The 18734-nt window shown below is 41.0% G+C and overlaps 1 protein-coding gene across 2 annotated transcripts in view; it reads left to right on the plus strand.

The window, feature by feature from the left end:
• Window positions 1–5210: 5210 nt before the first annotated feature.
• Window positions 5211–18734, plus strand: part of PRKAR2A (protein kinase cAMP-dependent type II regulatory subunit alpha) — an 80010-nt gene continuing 66486 nt past the window's right edge. For both annotated transcript variants that reach the window (XM_077129394.1, XM_077129395.1), the window contains exon 1: window positions 5211–5684. In XM_077129394.1, the coding sequence (XP_076985509.1) occupies window positions 5435–5684 (250 nt within the window). In that variant the 5' untranslated portion in view covers window positions 5211–5434. The remainder of the gene's footprint in view (window positions 5685–18734) is intronic.

Below are 18734 nucleotides of genomic sequence, written 5' to 3' on the forward strand. Positions count from 1 at the left end.
CTCATCTGTCCATAAAGTAGATAAAAGAAGCTTCAGACACAAGGTTTTCACAATCACAGTCACACTGCAAAAGCTGTATTATTATACAATCATCTTCAAGAAACATGGCTACTCGAACATAGCTCTACATTTTCAGGCAGTTCCCTCCAGCCTCTCTGTTATGCTCTAACTTAAAAGATGATATCTATTTAATGTGTAAGAATAATCTCCAGGAAAACCTCTCAACTCTGTTTGGAATCTCTCAGCCATTGACACTTCATTTTGTCTCATTTCACTCTTCCCCCTTTTGGTTGAGAAGGTTTTCTCAATCCCTTGGTTCTAAGTCCCAGCTCATTCTAGGATTTCTGTTCCACATTGCCAGGAAGGTCCACACCCCTGGGAGTCATGTCCCACGTAGAGAGGGGGGAGGGCAGTGAGTTTGCCTGCCACTTTGGCTGAGAGAGAGAGGACACATCTGAACAACAAAAGAGGTTCTCTTGGGGGTGACTCTTAGGTCTAATTTCAAGTAAGCTTAGCCTATCTTTGAGGGGTTAAGTTTCATATGAACAAACCTCAAGATTAGGGGCTCAGCCTATTGCTTTGGTTGTTCCCACTACTTGTGGGAATATTAAGAATTCTCCACTTGGGGAAGTTGAATTTTCCTCCTTTCTCACCATTCCCCCAAGGAGACTTTGCAAATACTTTTCTATTCACTGTTTGTATTAGTTAGGGTTCTCTAGAGAAACAGAATCAACAGGCCACACTTGTAAATATAAAATTTATAACAGTGTCTCACGTGACCGCGGGAACACAGAGTCCAAAATCCGCAGGGCAGGCTGTGAAGCTGATGATTCCGATGGAGGATCTGGACGAATTCCACAGGAGAGGCATGCTGGCCGAAGTAGGAAGAGAGCCTATCTCTTCTGAATCCTCCTTAAAAGGTTTCCAGTGATTAGACTGAGCATCACTCATTGCAGAAGACACTCCCCTTGGCTGATTACAAATGGAATCAGCTGTGGATGCAGGTGACATGATAATGATCTAATTCTATGAAATGTCCTCATTGTAACAGACAGGCCAGCACTTACCCAACTGGACAAACAGGTACCACCACTTGGTCAAGTTGACACATGAAGCTGACCATGACACTGTTCAAATCCCTCTGGGATTTATCAAGGCATCAATCTGGACAAACCTACAAAATCTCATGCCCTACTCAAGGTTCCATGTACTTACGGTGTTCAATTAAGCTGTCCACATAAGTTATATTAGGAAATGCACTAGTCAAAATATAAATTTTACCAAATAAACATTTTTTTGCTTTAGTCTCACACATAAGTTAAAGTTTTAAAATATTAATTACTATCTATTTTCAACACCCTGCATTATTGACCTTCCTTTGTTCTTCCTCATGCAAAACATTTTTAAATTTGTACATTTAGTCACTATCATTATACACTCTAGGCATTCCTAGATTATACCATCTCAGTCTTTATCGTATATCTTTCCTTCTGATTTCATTTGTGTGGATGGGCATTTTTAACCCCATTTTACATAAGTGGAAGCAAGAACAGACAGGGAAAACTGACTTGGCAAGGTCATTGGCAAGTTGGTAATAGAGAGGGGACTGGTTTCTGGGTATTCATAGGCCTGAAAAAGGGCCAAGGTGCTATCAGAATCTGTCCTGGGATGCTTGATTAAAGCTCTAGGAGGCCTGTTTTACTATAGGGTCAAAGTGTGGACACCTGGCCTGTAGGTCAAGCATGCTAGGGATGACACATAGAGTCCAGACAAACACTGGGAAGGCTTCAAGGCCAGGTGCTCCCTGAGGACTCCTTTTTCTGGTTTCTCTGCTGTGGTAGCATGTAGACCTATGGCTCCCCAACTGAGCTCCCCTATACTTTCTAGAGTTTGTCCTTACCTTGAGGTGTTCCAGAGGCAGATCCTGGGTCCATTGAAGAGACTTGACACTCTCTTGGAATACAGTGTCTGGGGAGGGGAGGTACTCACAGGTATACAGAGAGGTGGCCTGGGTACTGACTTCACTCTGGAGCATGGATGCTTGTTAAAATAGCCAGACCTCTTGGACCAATGGCAGTGGCCTCATGAGGAAGGGCTGGTGGAGAATGACGGATAGTTAGGGTGAGGGCAGAAGGAACACAGACCCCTTCCCCATCCTTTCAATCCATGGAGGCTCATGAACACTTCTAAGGAGAAATAGAAACTGGTAGTGTTAGATACTGAGACTGGACCAGGATGGGTAGGGGGCATGAGTGGCAGAGAGGAGGGACCCCTTTGGCAAGAAAGGGGAGTTCCTTCTGAGGCTGAGTCCCCTCAGCAAAGTTGGGGCATCAGAGAAGGCATAGGGTGTAAGGTGGGGGGGATCTGGGCTTGGAGTAGGTGTCCAGAGGAGTCTGGGAGGAGTTTGGGCCTCTCCTTTCTTCCTGCAGAAAGAGTAAAAACATTTTTAAAATAATCCTATCAAGAATACATGATATCTGTTCTTTCACTGGAAACAGTAGTTGGTACCTACCCACGTTCCTTTTCACCGAGACCCACTGCTGCTGGGCTAAATAATACGGGCCTCCATTGTGCAACTCTGTATCCATGGTTGTAAACATGTCTGAGAACTGTCCCCATTGTGACCACATCTGTGCCAGTGACTGGTGATGTGGCAGTCTCTGCAAGATGTTGACTGCGTATCAGGTAGTGAGTTGGGGTGAAGCTCCCCTCAGGACTCTGGGGCCTCCTCCTTTGCACCCCAGGCTCTGTATTTCTTTTGCTCTTGAGGGTCTGTGCTTCCTGTTGGAAGCTGTTGGAATCACTACAGTTTGGTTTCCACGGTAACCCTTAGCACAGCTGGACAGACTTTAATGCAGGCTGTCCTAGGAAGGTAAGTGTGAAGGATGTGGCACTCAGGCCCCAGGTGTTCTATACTGCTCCAGAGTCCTCTTCTCTGGCAGCTCAGTTGGGCATATATGAAGTCCCTTGGGGCCCCACTTGCTACTGAAGGGTTGCCCAGAAGGTGTGGAGATGGTTCCCTCTAAGGACCAGAGATGCTGGGGAAGAGGAGTCAGGCTGGGCCTGGAGGCTGGCTGTTCATCCTTCCTCTGAGTCTAAGGCTGGTCTGTGGAGACAGGTGAGGAGCAGCCAAGGGGTTCCCCACTCACTCCAAAACCAGTGATGCCTTTTGAATACCATGTCTGCTGAATGAATGGACAGCTGTGGAGAGACAGGATAAACCCTGAAGATGGTCATTCTTCAGGCAGAGGTTAGTGGGAATTTTTTGGAGCAATTGTGAGGACCTGCTGGCACCCAGCTCTGCCATTAGCCCTGGTGTAGCCTCTCTCTCCAGCTTTCATTCACAGCCTCCTTTTCCCCTATTTTGAGATTAGTGTCCTAATTGTACAGGTACCTGTACACCTTGAAAACGTGGACAATTAATAGAGTAGAGTTGTGAACTTGCCTTTCCAAAGGGTTGGCTGTAGAACTGCTTGAACAGGAGCAGATCCCCAGGTGTGGTGGTATGGTGAGAGTCACAACCCAGTTTCCTAGTTATCGTTGGCCAAGGGTTGACCCCCAAAGTTACTGCGTTTCCCTAGAAAACTCTCAGAAGGGTCAGTCGACCCAAAAACAGAGAAGTGTTGAGGGACCCTGCCCTGCCCCTCTAACCCCTTGCTGTCTGTCCTTAGTGAGGTTTTCACATTCTAAGAAGCACAGCTTTGCATTATAGGATCCCAGTTCTGAGAATGAGAGGTCAATACAGCAGTTTCAGTGGTTCTGCTTACTGCATAGAAATTTATCATTCAGTTTATTCAGGAAAACTCCAAAATGTGCAATGAGGACTCAGTAGGGAACAAGTCAGACACTACCTCTTCCCTCACAAAATTAATGGTCCAAGACCCCTCTCAGGGGTCAAGGAACTTATCTAGGAAGACATTGTTTGGAATCACAAGCCTGCTTGGCCTAGAAATCTCTGCATCAGTTGGGATATTGTGTTCCTGCTGCTAGAATCTTAGTTCCCAGTAGCATTCAGCTCCTGGGTGTGCGCCAAGCCAGTAAGAGAGGTGCTAGTGCGTGTTTTAATTAATAAGGGGTAATTACCAGGTGGCGCTTAACCATCCTGAACGTCCTTCAGCTTCCCAAGCCTACAGCTAGTCACTTCTGGCTAAGCCCATCAAGGAGAGGGAAGACTCTGTCCTATACCATCTGGGCCTCTGGTCAGCATCTAGGCCTCCATCTTTTTCTATTCCCAGTTTGGCTGGGGTGGGGGATATGCATTTTGAGAAATAGCCTGGATTCTCCGGTTTGCCTATACACACTCCCCAGGGGCCAAGGGTAGCAGTGCCTTACATTCTGCTCAGCTCCATCAAGAAGTGCTGGCCCAGGGCCCAGGATGGGAAGGGAAGGTGCATGCAGACCTAGATCTGAGAACCTGGTAGGAGTACTCAAGGAGAGGAGCAGGCACAGAGCCATGGAGGTTCCTTCTGCTCTGGGCCTTATTCTCCTTTTCGTCTTTACATGTTTGGTCAGATAAACTCTTCCAGGTTTATTTCTCTGCCTATGGCTCCAAAATTACTCTCTCACTGAAAACTACTACTACTAACACTATCACCACCACCACCACCACCACACACACAGCCTTCCCCAGCTGACATCTCACAGACCTCCTGCTAGCTTCCCGAATGTCCTATGGTCATTTCACCATTCCTTCCTGTGGCCAAAATAGTCCAGACTTGGCCAGGCCTTTGCTCTGTCTATCCTCTATACTCAGATGGCTTTCCTCCAGGTCTTCCTCTGACCAGATCCTACCAGGCCTCAGGGTCAACTTGAATGTCACCCCCTAATGAGGGCCTTCTTCTCCACCAAAGCCGAAATCACACTGAGGTGGTTGTGTGTGTCACCATTTGGCTCTTGGCTGTATCCCTAGCTCCCAGTAAGTGTCGGGAAACAAGGCGCTCAGCGTGTACAAAAAGAATAAATGCGAGCTCTTACGACCAGATGAGAGGCGTTAACCAGAAGCTGATTCGCCGGTTGGCCATTCATTTCTTCATTCGAGGGTCGCGCGCCGTGAGGACGCACTCGGAGCCCTTCCCCCGCAGCGACCCCCCGACGGCTCAGTAGGGGGGCGGCGCACGCGCACTGCGGGCTGGCGCTCGGCGGGGGCGCGCACGCCCGCAGCCGCCTGCGTCACAACCCGGGCGCCTGCCCTGCCCGTCCCGCCCGCCCGTCGGTCCCCGCGGCAGCCGCGGCGGTACAGTGACAGCGGCGGCGGCGCCAGCCGGCCGAAGTAACGCAGGGTCGGGCGGCCCGGAAACGCAGACCCGGCCTAAGTGCTGTGTGAGGAAAGCCGGATTGGGGCCGCGCGTAACAGAGCTAGGGGCCGGCGGGAGGGAGTACGGGAGGCTGTGGCCGCTGGCGGCCCGTATCCGCCAGTCTCCGCGCCGCGGTCAGCATGAGCCACATTCAGATCCCGCCAGGGCTCACGGAGCTACTGCAGGGCTACACGGTGGAGGTGCTACGGCAGCAACCGCCCGATCTTATCGACTTCGCGGTAGACTATTTCACCCGCCTGCGCGAGGCCCGCGCCTTGACCTCTGTGCCGCTCGCCACCGCCCCTCCTCTCGGCCCCCACGAGCAAGAGCCCTGCCCCGTCGCCGACGCCACCGCGGACGCCGACACTGAGGACGACGAGGAGTTTGACGGTAGGCAGCGGGCGGGGCCGAGGTTCACTGGAGGCTGGGGGTTCTCGGTGGAGGGGCTGAGGAGACTGGTCCGGGGTCGCTAGAGGTCCGGGGGCCATGGGGCCGTGTGTCGCGCCGGGGACCGAGCCGATAGCCCTGGACTGGTACCTGGGCGTTCTCGAGCGGAGTTTCTCGGATTTCCCGGAGCCTCCAGCGTGATTCCCGCGTGCGCCACTTCCAAATCAGCTGTTCTCCCATTCGTAGAGCGCACGGAATGATTTGCCAGAATCAGCCACGAGCGAAACGTGCGCGCTTTCGGTCTGGGTGGTCGCGTGGAGCTGGGGTTGGGGGCGTTGAGGTTCCGAGCCTACGTCGGCCTCGTGGAAGGATCCTCGCCCTTTCTTTGAGGCCCTTTGCCTCGTTTCGTTCTGAAGACAAGAGTATTAACACTCAGTGACTCGTACTTAATTTTCAGGACGGTAACTTTGGTATTAATTCATTTTTTAAAGAGTTATGAAATATTTCAACATAGACAAAAGTAGAGAGAAAAGAGAACCTCTCACACGTTCAACAATTGTATTTGCCGCAAATGTTTCACCCATACCTTTTTCCTTTTGCTGAAATGTTTTAAAGCAAATCCCAGACAGATCATTTCACTCCTGTGTAGTTGAATATGTATTTCTTAAAATATGGATCCTGGTAATCTCCTTTATTATTTATTTTAAATTTGGCTTAAACAATTGAATCAAATTTGGTGAAGGTGAACAGTATGAATCTTGTTTAGTGTGTGGATTGCAGAAAAGAAGAAAAGTAACATTTTCTTCATATGTTTTAAGCAAGAATGTCAAGAAGCAATTCCACTTTCCTTGGTTGTTTCAGCATAGGCTTTATCAATATAACAATAAATGTTGTTTTAACATTTTACTTTTACACAGCCAAAATTTAACGAAAGTATGAAAACATTTGAGAGGCAGTGTTAGAGACTTAGTATTATTAGATCACACTGAAAAAACTACTACGTAGTTGACTCTGTCCTGGTCTTACTTTCCAGCTACTGCTAGCTAGGAGTTAATTAATGGTCATTCCTTTGGGAGATTCTAAGCTTCTGTGTGCAGGACCACAGTTTATTCATGCTGAAAGAGTGGAATTGCTCTTCTCTGTTTTCCTCCACTTATTGCGTAGTCTGTTATGGATTTTTAATCATAAACCTGATAATCAGAAATTGTTGTTTGCCAAATTTCTGCCACAGGTTTGCTTTTGTGGTCTTAGACAAGTTGTTAAACCTGTTTTTACTTCAGATTTTACTTATCTTTAAACGGGGAACCAGGACGGCAATCTCCCAGGGATAAATGTGTTTTTAAACAGCTGTATCTCAGGTGTGACTTCTCAGTTTTTGTGTTTCTTTCCCCTACTGTTATTCTCTATTAATCACAAAGCTGTAACCCTTTTTGCCAGATTTTATTTGTACAAAACAGTTTAGAGGAGTATTTTAGAAATTATCCCTGATGAATAAAACAGTTTCAAGATTTTTGTATCACGTCTTCATTCTTTGTCATCTTTTGTGTCTTTTTCAAAATTGAGTTGATTTAAAATCTTTGTAACTGTGTTCTAATTTATTGGTATTTATTTTTGTTTTTTCCTCCTAAGTGGTTACCCTGCTATAGCAATAGAAATCAACACAAGATGAACTACTATTAAAAATACATTGCATATCCATTGGCAACATTAGAATAATAAACTCAGACTACCCGATATTAAAAATAGGATATGTGGTATAAGACTGTATTTAATAAGGAGGCCTTGCTTAGTAAAGTCCTGTGTACTGGCATGACTAACCACCATTTCAGTTTATAAAATCTGTGCTAAATAGGAAGCAAATAATTTTTAGCTGTTTTAATAAAAACTTTGATGTCAAACAGTACACCAAGGTGTGAAGTATTATAATAGATATTTAACTCATAGGAAAGCCTGAAGAGTTCAGACTTATATTAATAAGTTACTCAAACTGCATCCTCATAAGAACAATAAATTGGCATTCAGGGTTGATTTACTTCAGTATTACCATAAGATATTTTATACTTGTGGTTCTCCCCAACATTATATTGGTAACATCTTTATTGAGGTAGAATTCAAATACCATAGAGTTCACCCATTTAAAGGAAATAATTCGGTGATTTTTAGTATATTCAGATTTGTGCAACCATTACCATAGTCAATTTTGAAACATTTTCATCATGTCAGAAAGAAACCCTATACTTTCTAGCCATCACCTTCCAATCCTCTCTCACATTCCCCCCAGCTCTAGGCAATCAGTAATCTACTTTCTGTCTCTATAGTTTGGCTCTTCTAGACATTTCAAATAAATGAAATCATACAACATGTGGTCTTTTGCACCTGGCTTCTTTCACTCTGCATGATGTTTTCAATGTTCATGTTGTAATATTAAAATGAATTCATGCCCTTTTTTTTGTTTATTATGGAAATTTTCAGACATACATAAAAATTGGCAGAACCAGAAAAGGACACATAACCATTCCTCATCTTTTTTTTTTCCTGTGTAGTAATTTGAAGCAAATCTCAGGTATCAAATAATTTCACTATAAATACTTAGTATTTATTTCTACAATGTAAGGACTTTTTAAAAAACTTACACACTCAATAAAATTGTCAATAATTCATTAATATATCTAATGTCCAGGCAGTGTTTAAATTTCCCAAATTTCTTATTCTTTTTTTTTAGTTAATTTGCTTGATTCTGGATCTAAACATTATATTTGTTTGTTGTATCCTAGCCTTTTTTAATCCATAATGATTTCCCTCCCAACCATTTCTTTAAACATTGTTTTAAACTGTGAAATATAACATATATAAAAGGGCAATAAATTTCAAAATACAATGTAACAAGTATTTTATGGAGATAGGGTGACATAACAAGATAATATGGGATAGGGTGACAGAACTACTTAATGTCTTGGAGAAGCTGGCTCCTCTGAATTTCAGGGCTTACCTGGCCTAAGAACCCATCTGGAGGGTATAGATTTCTGAAAAGTAAATGGTACGTTGGTAAAATCTCAGAGCCGTAGGTGTTCTTTAGGAGGCAGGAATGGTTTTGGTTGGGGTTTGGCAAACCATGGTAAATAGCCATATCTAGCTGAAGGTTGCGTAAGAGTAGCCTCCAGAATAGCCTCTCGACTCTATTTGAACTCTCTCGGCCACTGATACCTTAATTTATTACAGTTCTTTTTCCTCGTTTGGTCAGGCAGGCATTGTTGATCCCACAGTGCCAAAGGCCAGGCTCATCCCTGTGATTCATATCCCAAGTGGTCAGAGAGACTTTCACCCCTGAATGTCATGTCCCACATAGGGAAAGGGTAATGATTTTACTTGCAGAGTTGGGCTGTAGAGAGGGAGTTCATGCCTTTTTAAAAGGAAATTATTTTTAGTTGTGGTAAAATATATGTAACATAAAAATCAGTTTAACCATTTTTTGAGGCATCAGTGGCTAAGAGAGATCAAATTATGTCAGGAGGGTATTCTGGAGGCTGTTATTTTTTAAAAATGTTTCTTATTGTTAACATATATACAAAGAAACGAAAAGAAAGGAATGATTTTCAAAGTACACTTGAGTAAGTAGGTAAAGAATAGATTTCAGAGTTTGTTATGGGTTATCATTCTACTATTTCAGATTTTTCCTTCTAGCTGCTCCAAAACCCTCGAGGCTAGAAGGATTTTTTTTTCTTTTTTGTGAAAAATAATATACATACTAAAAAGAAATAAATTTCAAAGCACATCGCAACAGTTAGCCGTAGATCAGATTTCACAGTTTGGTATGGGTTACAATTCCACAATTTTAGGTTTTTACTTCTAGCTGTGCCAAGATGCTGGAGACTAAAAGAAATATTAATATAATGATTCAGCAGTCATACTTGTTTGTTAAACCCTACCTTCTCTGTATAATGCCACCATCACCTTTGATCTTTCTCCCACTCTTTAGGGGTATTTGGGCTATGGCCGTTCTAACTTTTTCATGTTGGAAGGGGCTGTCAAAATATGGAGTGGGATGGAACTAGTTGATGTTCTGTAGAGGCTAACCGCTCTGCATTTCAGGACTTTTCTGATCCAGTGACCCATCTGGAGGTTGTAGATTTCTGGAATGTTACCCTAGTGCATGGAACCTTTGTAGAATCTGTTTTTTAACTTTTCTTTGTTGTATAATATAGCATATATACAAAGCAAAGAAAGAAAAAAGCAATAGTTTTCAAAGCACTCTTCAACAAGTAGTTAACAGAACAGATCCGGAGTTTTTCATGGGCTACCATACTGTCATCTCAGATTTTTCCTTCTAGCTGCTCCAGAACATTGGAGGCTAGAAGGAATAGATATTTTTTATCATCACAATTGACTTTTTCTTTTTTTTATGAAAAATAATGTATATGCAAAAAGTTTTTTTTTAATTAATTTCAAAGCACATCACAACAATTAGTTACAGAACAGATTTCAGAGTTTGACATGGGTTACAATTCCACAATTTTAGGTTTTTGCTCCTAGCTGCTCCAAGATACTGGAGACTAAAAGAAATACCAATATAACGATTCAACGATCATATTCATTTGTTAAACCCTACCTTCTCTATAACTCTCATCACCTCAGGGTATTTGGGCTATGGCCATTCTAACTTTTTCATCTTGGGAGGGGCTGTCAATAATAAGGGGTAGGAAGATGAACTAGTTGATATTCTGGGGAGGCTGGCTCCTCTAGGTTTCAGGACTTGTCCAGGAACCCATCTAGAGGTTGTAGGTTTCTGGAAAGTTACCCTAGTGTATGGAACCTTTGTAGAATTGTATATATTGCCCTAGGTGTTCTTTAGGATTGGCTGGAATGGTTTTGGTTGGGGTTTGACAAGTTATGATAGGTAGTAATGTCTAAATGAAGCCTGCTTAAGAGTGACTTCCAGAGTAGCCTCTAGACTATTTGAACTCTCTCAGCCACTGATACCTTGTTACACATCTTTCCACCATTTTGGTCAGGATGGCATTGTTGATCCCACAGTGCCATGGTTGGATTCATCCCTGGGAATCATCTCCCATACGGCCAGGGAGACTTTCACCCCTGGATGTCATTCCACATGGGGGGGGGCAATGATTTCACTTGCAAAGTTGTGCTTAGAGAGAGTGAGGCCACATCTGAGCAACAAAAAAGGCCCTCCAGAAGTAACTCTTAGGCATTCCTGTAGGTAAGCGAAGCTTCTCCACTACATCCTCAAGCTTTACAAGAGCGCGCCTCAAGATCAAGGGCTTGGACTATTGATTTGGGTGTCCCTAATGTTTGGCCCAGTGTCAGGGGTTTTCCTGGTAGTAAAGTTTTATAGTTCCATAGTTTTTCTCACATCCCTCAAGGGATTTTTCCAAAACTTTTTGATTATCTGCTTGATATAGTCTGGGATTTATCCAGGCATTACATTAAGCTGTACAGGATTAAAGGCCCATATTCTTACTCTGGCTTCTGGAGAATATTCTTATGCAAGCTTCGCTTAGATAGTGCTTATTGCTAAGGTTTGCTAAACCCCACCAATATCACTCCTGTTAACAGGAGTTAACAAAATAAATTTAACTGTTTAAAAATGGATGGTGTACATTAAGTGCATTGACAATACTGTGTAACTTTCACCACTCTTTCCAGACTGCATCATCCTGAACCAAAACTCATGTCCACTAAGCAATAACTCTCCATTCCCCCTTCCCCTACCCCTTTAAACCACTGTTCTCCCTTCGGTGTCTATGAATTTGCTTATTTTTAGTATTTCATATAAGAGAAATTTTACAATATTTTTCCTTTTTTTGTCTGGTTTATTTCACTCAATGTGATGTCTTCAAGGTTCATCCATGTAGTAGCATGTACCACACTTCTTTTTATGGCTGGATAATATTGCATTGTATAGGTATACTACATTTTGTTTAATCCATTTATCTGTTGTTGGACACATGGATTGCTTATTTTGACTATTTTAAATAATGTTGTGATGAACATTGGTGTACAATTATTTGTCTGAGTCCCCGCTTTCAATTCTTTGAGGAATATACTTAGGAGTGGAATTGCCAGGTCATATGTAATTTGTGTTTAACCATTTGTGGAATTGCCAGACTGTTTTCCATAGCAGCAAGAACCATCCTTAGCATGTTCATGTGCAGAAGAAAAGGAGCCAGAGGAGAGGTAGCAACTGATGGAGTAAGGTCCTAGCAACTGAGAGAGTAGATCAGAATACAGGGCAAAAGCAGAAACATCTCATATGTAGTGACTAGAGAGAAGTGTTTCTTGTCTTCGCTTGTTATTTAACCTAAATTCAAAGTTTTACTTCTCTGTTCTGTGGATTTAAGATCTTGTATTTTCCTTGAATCTCATATAAGAGAATATGTAAGCTAAGGGAAAATTATCTCCTTGAAACAGGTTATTGATTTTTCTAGCTCATCTATCTGTTGGTCATTTTGAATGCCATGAATATGTGAAAGGGAAACAAATACATTCATTTAAAGGTTTCCATAATATAAACTTTGCTTTTTTTCTTTCTTTTTGAAAGTATCAACTTCCTTTATCTCAAGTTTTTTATTTAGAATGAAGGAAAAGGCAATTTACTGGAACCTCTTTTAAGTTTCAAAACATTTCAGTGCCTGATGACAGCTCTCAGTTGTATCTGGATAGATTTCATTTGTAGGAATATTTCATTTGCTACTTCTTAAAAACGACTTAGTTACTTTCTTGAATGAGTGAATGAAATTACAAGGTCACCAATATGATGAAAACTACAGGAAATAATTGTAATCATGAGTGAATCACTTACTACAAGCGCATTATGATGTGATTTATTCGCTTCAATAACTAACTTTTTTAAAGCATTTTTTATTGTGAAATATATATGCAAAAAAGTAATGGATTTCAAAGTACATTGTAACAAGTAGTTATAGAACAGATTTCAGAGTTTGGTATTGTTATAGTTCTACAATCTTGGGTTTTTCCTTCTAGCTACACCAAGACACTGGAGACTAAAAAAAATATCAATATAATGATTCAGCAGTCATCCTTGATTTGTTAAATCCTATCTTACCTATCATAACTCCACCTTTTCCTTTGATCTTTCTCCCAATCTTTAGGGGTATTTGGACTATGCCCATTCTAACTTTTTCATGTTGGAAAGGGGAATCGATAATAAGGGATAAGAGGATGGGACTAGTTGATGTCTGGATTTTAGAACTTATCTGGCCTAGGAACCCATTTGGAAGTTGTAGGTTTCTGGAAGGTATTCATAGTACATGCAACTTTTGTAGAATCTCAGGTAGAGGTGTTCTTTAGGGTCGACAGGAATGATTTTGGTTGGGCTTTGGAAAACCATGATAATCAGCCATATCTAGCTGAAACTTGCAAAAGATAGCTCCAGAATAGCCTGTTGACTCTATTTAAACTCTCTTTGCCACTGATACCTTATTTTGTTGCATTTCTTTTCCCCCTTTTGGTAGGAAGACATTATTGGTCCCATGGTGCCAGGGCCAGGCTCATCCCTGGGAGTCATATCCCATGTTGCCAGGGAGACTTTCACCCCTGAATGTCATGTCCCATGTAGCAGGGCGGGTAATGATTTTCCTTGCAGAATTGGGCTTAGAGAGAGGGAGGCCACATCTGAGCAACAAAAGAGGTTTTCTGGAAGTAACTCTTAGGCAAAGCTCTAGGTTAGCTTAGCTTCTCTGCTGCAGAAATAAGCTTACCAAGAGCAAGGCCTTGCCCTTTTGACTTAGGAGTCCCTAATGTTTGAAACAGTGTCAGGGGTGTCCCTGGTGATAAAGCTTAATAATTCCGTATCTTTTTTTCCTGTTCCTCAAGGAATTTTGCCAATAATTTTTAATTATCTGCCCAACATACTCAGGGATGTATCCGGGTATTGCATTAAGATATATAGAATTATAAGCCCTCATTCCCATTCTGTGCTCCATATGAATAGCTAACTTTTATATTGGGATTTTTGGAGATAACCAGAAGTTTAAAATCAGTAGTTATTTAGTTATCCTTAAATTGGCCTTTTGAATGGATACCCTATTTGAGAATGCAGAAGATTTCCTGATATTTCTTTAGCTCTGATTCTGATATTTACTGTTAATAATATTTTCAATTTTGTGAGAAAGAGTGATGTCCCTAATTGATCTGCTCACAAATTGTTTTTACTATAGAAAAGAACAAGACAATCTCCTATCAGAAAAATGAGTTATACAGCACTGTGAGCCACATACTGCTTCCCTTCTCCCTAGTTTTTCTCTCTAAGAGATGCTGTAATCCTGTTTTCATGACATTGTGATTAACACATCTGTGATGTTGGCATGCTGGATCCTGTCTTTCTCTGCAGGACTCTTCAGTTTCCTGGCTGTGAGAATATAGAGTTGCTGCCCCCCATGGGCCTTGCTCTACATTTGTATAGCTAAAATGTTTGTGGTCTTCTCCTCCCTACTTCCAAGCTTTTATGCTCAATGGCAATGAAATTTACAACCCTCCTGCCCTTTTTGAGAGTGGTTGTGAGAGTGAGTTGCATGGAAGAAATAATTTTCCAAATGAAAGAAAAGATTGTCTCTGTTTTCATGGTGGCCCCTCTTAAGAAGATTACTTTTTAAAAGTTAGAGGACTCTTGGGCGGGCCGCGGTGGCTCAGCGGGCAAAGTGCTTGCCTGCTATGCCGGAGGACCTCGGTTCGATTCCCGGCCCCAGCCCATGTAACAAAAACGGAGAAACAGAGTACAATAAAACAAGAAAATGTTTAAAAATGTTTCCCTTTCTTCCTTCCTTCCTTCCTTCTATCCTTCCTTCCTTCTCTCTCTGTCTTTCCTTTAAAAAAAAAAAAAAAAAAGTTAGAGGACTCTTATTTAGAAAATATAGAGAGATCACTCTCATGTTAATGCAAAATCTGACCTCTACTAATACTTATAAAAACTTTATTGAAGTAACTTACAAATAACTCAGAATTTCCCATTTTATCATTTTCGAGTGTACAATTCAGGTAAAATACATTTACAACAACTTGCAGACAGCTTTTGAAGTGATCTCATTTGAGGATCAGATGCAGTTGGGGCCTCTGGACAAGCCATAGATGCATAATATCTGGGCAAGGACAAGGCAGGTATGAGAAACAGTGCGAAGAACTTGTTTTCATTGCCTTTTGCACAAAATGGCCTTAGTTTACCCTCTCTTGGAGAATGAGAAATCATTTCTTATGTTACAGAGTGAAAATGTATCAGGCCTCAAGTAAAACAACTTGAAGATACATAATAGAGAAATATTTTGCTCATTAAGAGTTCTTTTGTAATGACTTTAAATGATGTAGTTACACGAATGAAAATAGTTGGAACAGCTGGTTTTTTAAAAATGCAAAGTATTTTTAGACATTCATATACCGTATAATCTAATCAAAGCAAATAATTGGTGCTCAGTATCATCTCATAGTTGTGCAGTCATCACCACAGTTGATTTTAAAACATCTTCATTATTCCAAAAAGTAAATTAACAAATAGATATAAAAAATAAAACCCAAAATACTTCCTACCCTTTATCTCCCCTCCCATTGTTGACCCTGTTATTGGTATGGTACATTTGTTATTGTTAATGAAAGATATTAAGGTATTGCTGTTAACTATAGTTTGCAATAGGTACATTTTCCCCCATATACCACTCTGTTATTAACTCTTTGTAAAAAAAGTGTTGTACATTTGCTCTGGTTCATGAAAGAATTTACTTATATTTGTAGTGTTAATCACAGACATCGTCTTTTACAAGATTCACAGTGTTATACATTACCATATTTTAACCTCTAGCTTTCCTTTTGGTGACATAAATGACTAAAAAATCCCTATCAACAACATTCACAGGCAGTTCAGCACTATTATATTCTCAGTAAATAAAGTACTGTGGTCACCTCTATCCATTTCCAAACGTTTAGATTCAACCTAGTTAAAAATTCTGTACTTATTAGGCAACCGCTCCTCATTTTCTAATCTCATTCTATCTCTTGTTAACCTGTATTCTAAATTTTATGAGTATGAGTTACATATTCTGATTAGCTCATATTAGTGAAATCATACAATGTTTGTTCTTTTGTGTCTGACTTATTTCACTCAGCAGTATGTTTTCAGGGTTCATCCATGCTTTCAGTACTTCATTCCTTTTTACTGCTGAGCAATATTTCATCATATGTATATATCATATTTGGAACAGCTGTTTTCTGTCTTTCAAACATGTGCCTTTCTGGGATTGCTCTTGTATATCATATATTCACCATAAGTTTTCTAACGTAATTTTTCCCATCTACTGTAAAATTGAGTGTATAGCTCTTTGAAATAAAAAAAAAAAAGGTCAGAGTATTCATGGAGCTATCTTTTCTTTGAGTCTTAGAGGACTAAGGGGCTAGGGTGGAGATGGGCCTTTAGAGGGAACTTCAGGTGCAGAGAGGTATCAAACCTATTATTGTGTATATGGGGGTAGGAGGGGTGGCAGGAGACATTGATTGTTTCAGAATAAGTGGCTGTTCACTGTCTGGATGTATCTGTTAGAGCAGTGCTTTGCAGGATCCTTGAACCATTGTATCAGAATCATTCTGTCCAGTAATCCCCCACTTATAGACATGCTGGTTTTCTTTTCTACATTTTTTATGATGGAAAATGTCAAACATTGACAATAATAAAAAGTGTAGTATAATTAACTTCCTCCTGCTGATCATCCAACTTCAATTATTAACTCATTGCCAATGATATGATCGTAAATGTTTAACAAAATGGCTCCAACTTATACCATTTGCTGATTTCCCTGGGGTAAATACTCTCACTGTGGCTAGTTTCACATTACCAACATGATTTCACTAAATACAGAGTTGGGTAAACAGTCTCAGAAGCATTTCTTCTGAGCTGGTGTAAGCTGGCTACACCATATTAGTCATTCCTACTCAAACCACCCCTCTCCCCATTATTTAAAAAGCCCCAGAATAAGAATGAGGGCCTGTAATCCTGTGTAACTTAATGTAATGCCTGGATAAATCACAGAGTATATAAAACAGATAATCAAAAAGTATTGACAAAGCCTTTTGAGGGATGGGAGAAAAATATGGAACTATTACACTTTACCTCCGGGAAACCTCCTGATACTGTGTCAAACATTAGGGGTACTCAAATCAGTAGGCCAAGCCCTTGATCTTGAGGCTTGCTTTTGTAAGTTTATGGATGTAGTGGAGAAGTTTAGCCTACCTATAGATATGCCTGAGAGTTACTTCTGGAGGGCCTCTTTTGTTGCTCAGATGTGGCCTCTCTAAGTCCAAATCTGCAAGTGAAACCATTGCCTTCCCCCTTATGTGGGACATGACATCCAGGGGTGAAAGTCTCCCTGGAGGCATGGAAGATGATTCCCAGGGATGAACCTGGTCCTGGCACTGTGGGATCAACAATGCCATCCTGACCAAAATGGGGTAAAGAAATGTAACAAATAAGGCATCAGTGGCTGAGAGAGTTCAAATCTTACACAAACTTCAGTTAGACATTGTTACCTATCATAACTTGCCAAACCCCAACCAAAACCATTCCAGCTAATCCTAAAGAACACCTAGGGCAATATATAGTTTTTACAAAGTTTCCATGCACTAGGATGACTTTCCGGAAACCTCCAACTTGCAGATGGGTCCCTGGACCAGGTAAGTCCTGAAACCTAGAGAGGCCAGCCTTTCCAGAACATCAGCTAATTCCATCTCCCTATCCCTTATTATTGACAGCCCCTTCCAAGATGAAAAATACAAAAAAGCCCCAAAACCCCTAAGGAGTGGGAGAAAGATCAAAAGTGGTGGTGGAGTTATACAGAGAAGGTAGAGTTTAACAAGTGAGTATGACTGCTGAATCATACTGGTATTTCTTTTAGTCTCCAGTATCTTAGAGTAGCTAGAAATAAAAACCTAAAATTGTGGAATTGTAATCCACGTCAAACTCTGAAATCTGTTCTACAACTAATTGTTGTGATGTGCTTTTGAAATTTATTGCTTTTTTGTGTATATGTTGTTTTTCACATAAAAAGTAAAGAAAAAGTCGATTGTGGTGATTAAAAAATATGTATTTGTTCCTTTTAGCCTCCAGTGTTCTGGAGCAGCTAGAAGGAAAAATCTAAGATGGTGGTATGGTAGCCCATGATAAACTCTTGAGATCTGTCCTATAACTACTTGTTGAAGAGTGCTTTGAGAACTATTGCTTTTTTCTTTCTTTCTTTGTATGTATGTTATATTATACAATAAAAAAAAGCAAAGAAAAAGGCAGCAGTGGTAGAGGGAGCAAGAAGCAACCAGAAAGGTAGGAAGAGAAATGTACAGAATTGGGGTTAAGCCAGTGGAATGGAAAATTTCAAGAAAGTAGTGCTGTTCAGTGATGGCAGGTGATATAGGGAGGTCAAATAGAAGAGAAGGACAAGAGGGTGATGGTGAGCTGCCAGCTTTCTATGGAGCCAGAAGCAGGGTCCAGCTGCTTCCTGCTGTGTTCCACTCAGAAGAAGCTTTATTATCTAATAGAGGGTTCCACATGCTTTACCACACATCTGGGCTATTGAGTAAATTTATTTTTGAATTTGCTAACCTCAAACACTTGGGAACATCTCTGTTAAGTTTATATCCTACATAAAGTATAAAGCCTTGCTGTGAAAAAGTTACCGTCTTTTTTGTATTATTTAGTTTATATAGGTGGTCAACATTGATACTTTTTAGACTTCTCTGCTAGCATACAAGATAGGAAAGGCAAGTCAATTTCAGGTGAAGGGATTTATTGGAATAATTCAGTGTGTTGATTGGATTTAGAAATTTTTGCAGGATGTGCTTTCATAGATCACACAATGGAGAAAAAGAAGATGTTCCAAATTTTCCTCCTTTGCTTCCTTTAATGTCATTAAATATGTTATGGTTTCATCCCTCAGAAGTAAGATGAAATCAACCATAAAAGCAGAGGAATAAAATAATTAACACTTTAAAAAATCTGGTTCCATTTAAATATTTTCTAATGGAAATTCCTAGAAAATTGAAAATAAA

Source organism: Tamandua tetradactyla, chromosome 15 (genome assembly GCF_023851605.1).
Source record: "Tamandua tetradactyla isolate mTamTet1 chromosome 15, mTamTet1.pri, whole genome shotgun sequence".
In the NCBI taxonomy this organism is placed as follows: domain Eukaryota; kingdom Metazoa; phylum Chordata; class Mammalia; order Pilosa; family Myrmecophagidae; genus Tamandua; species Tamandua tetradactyla.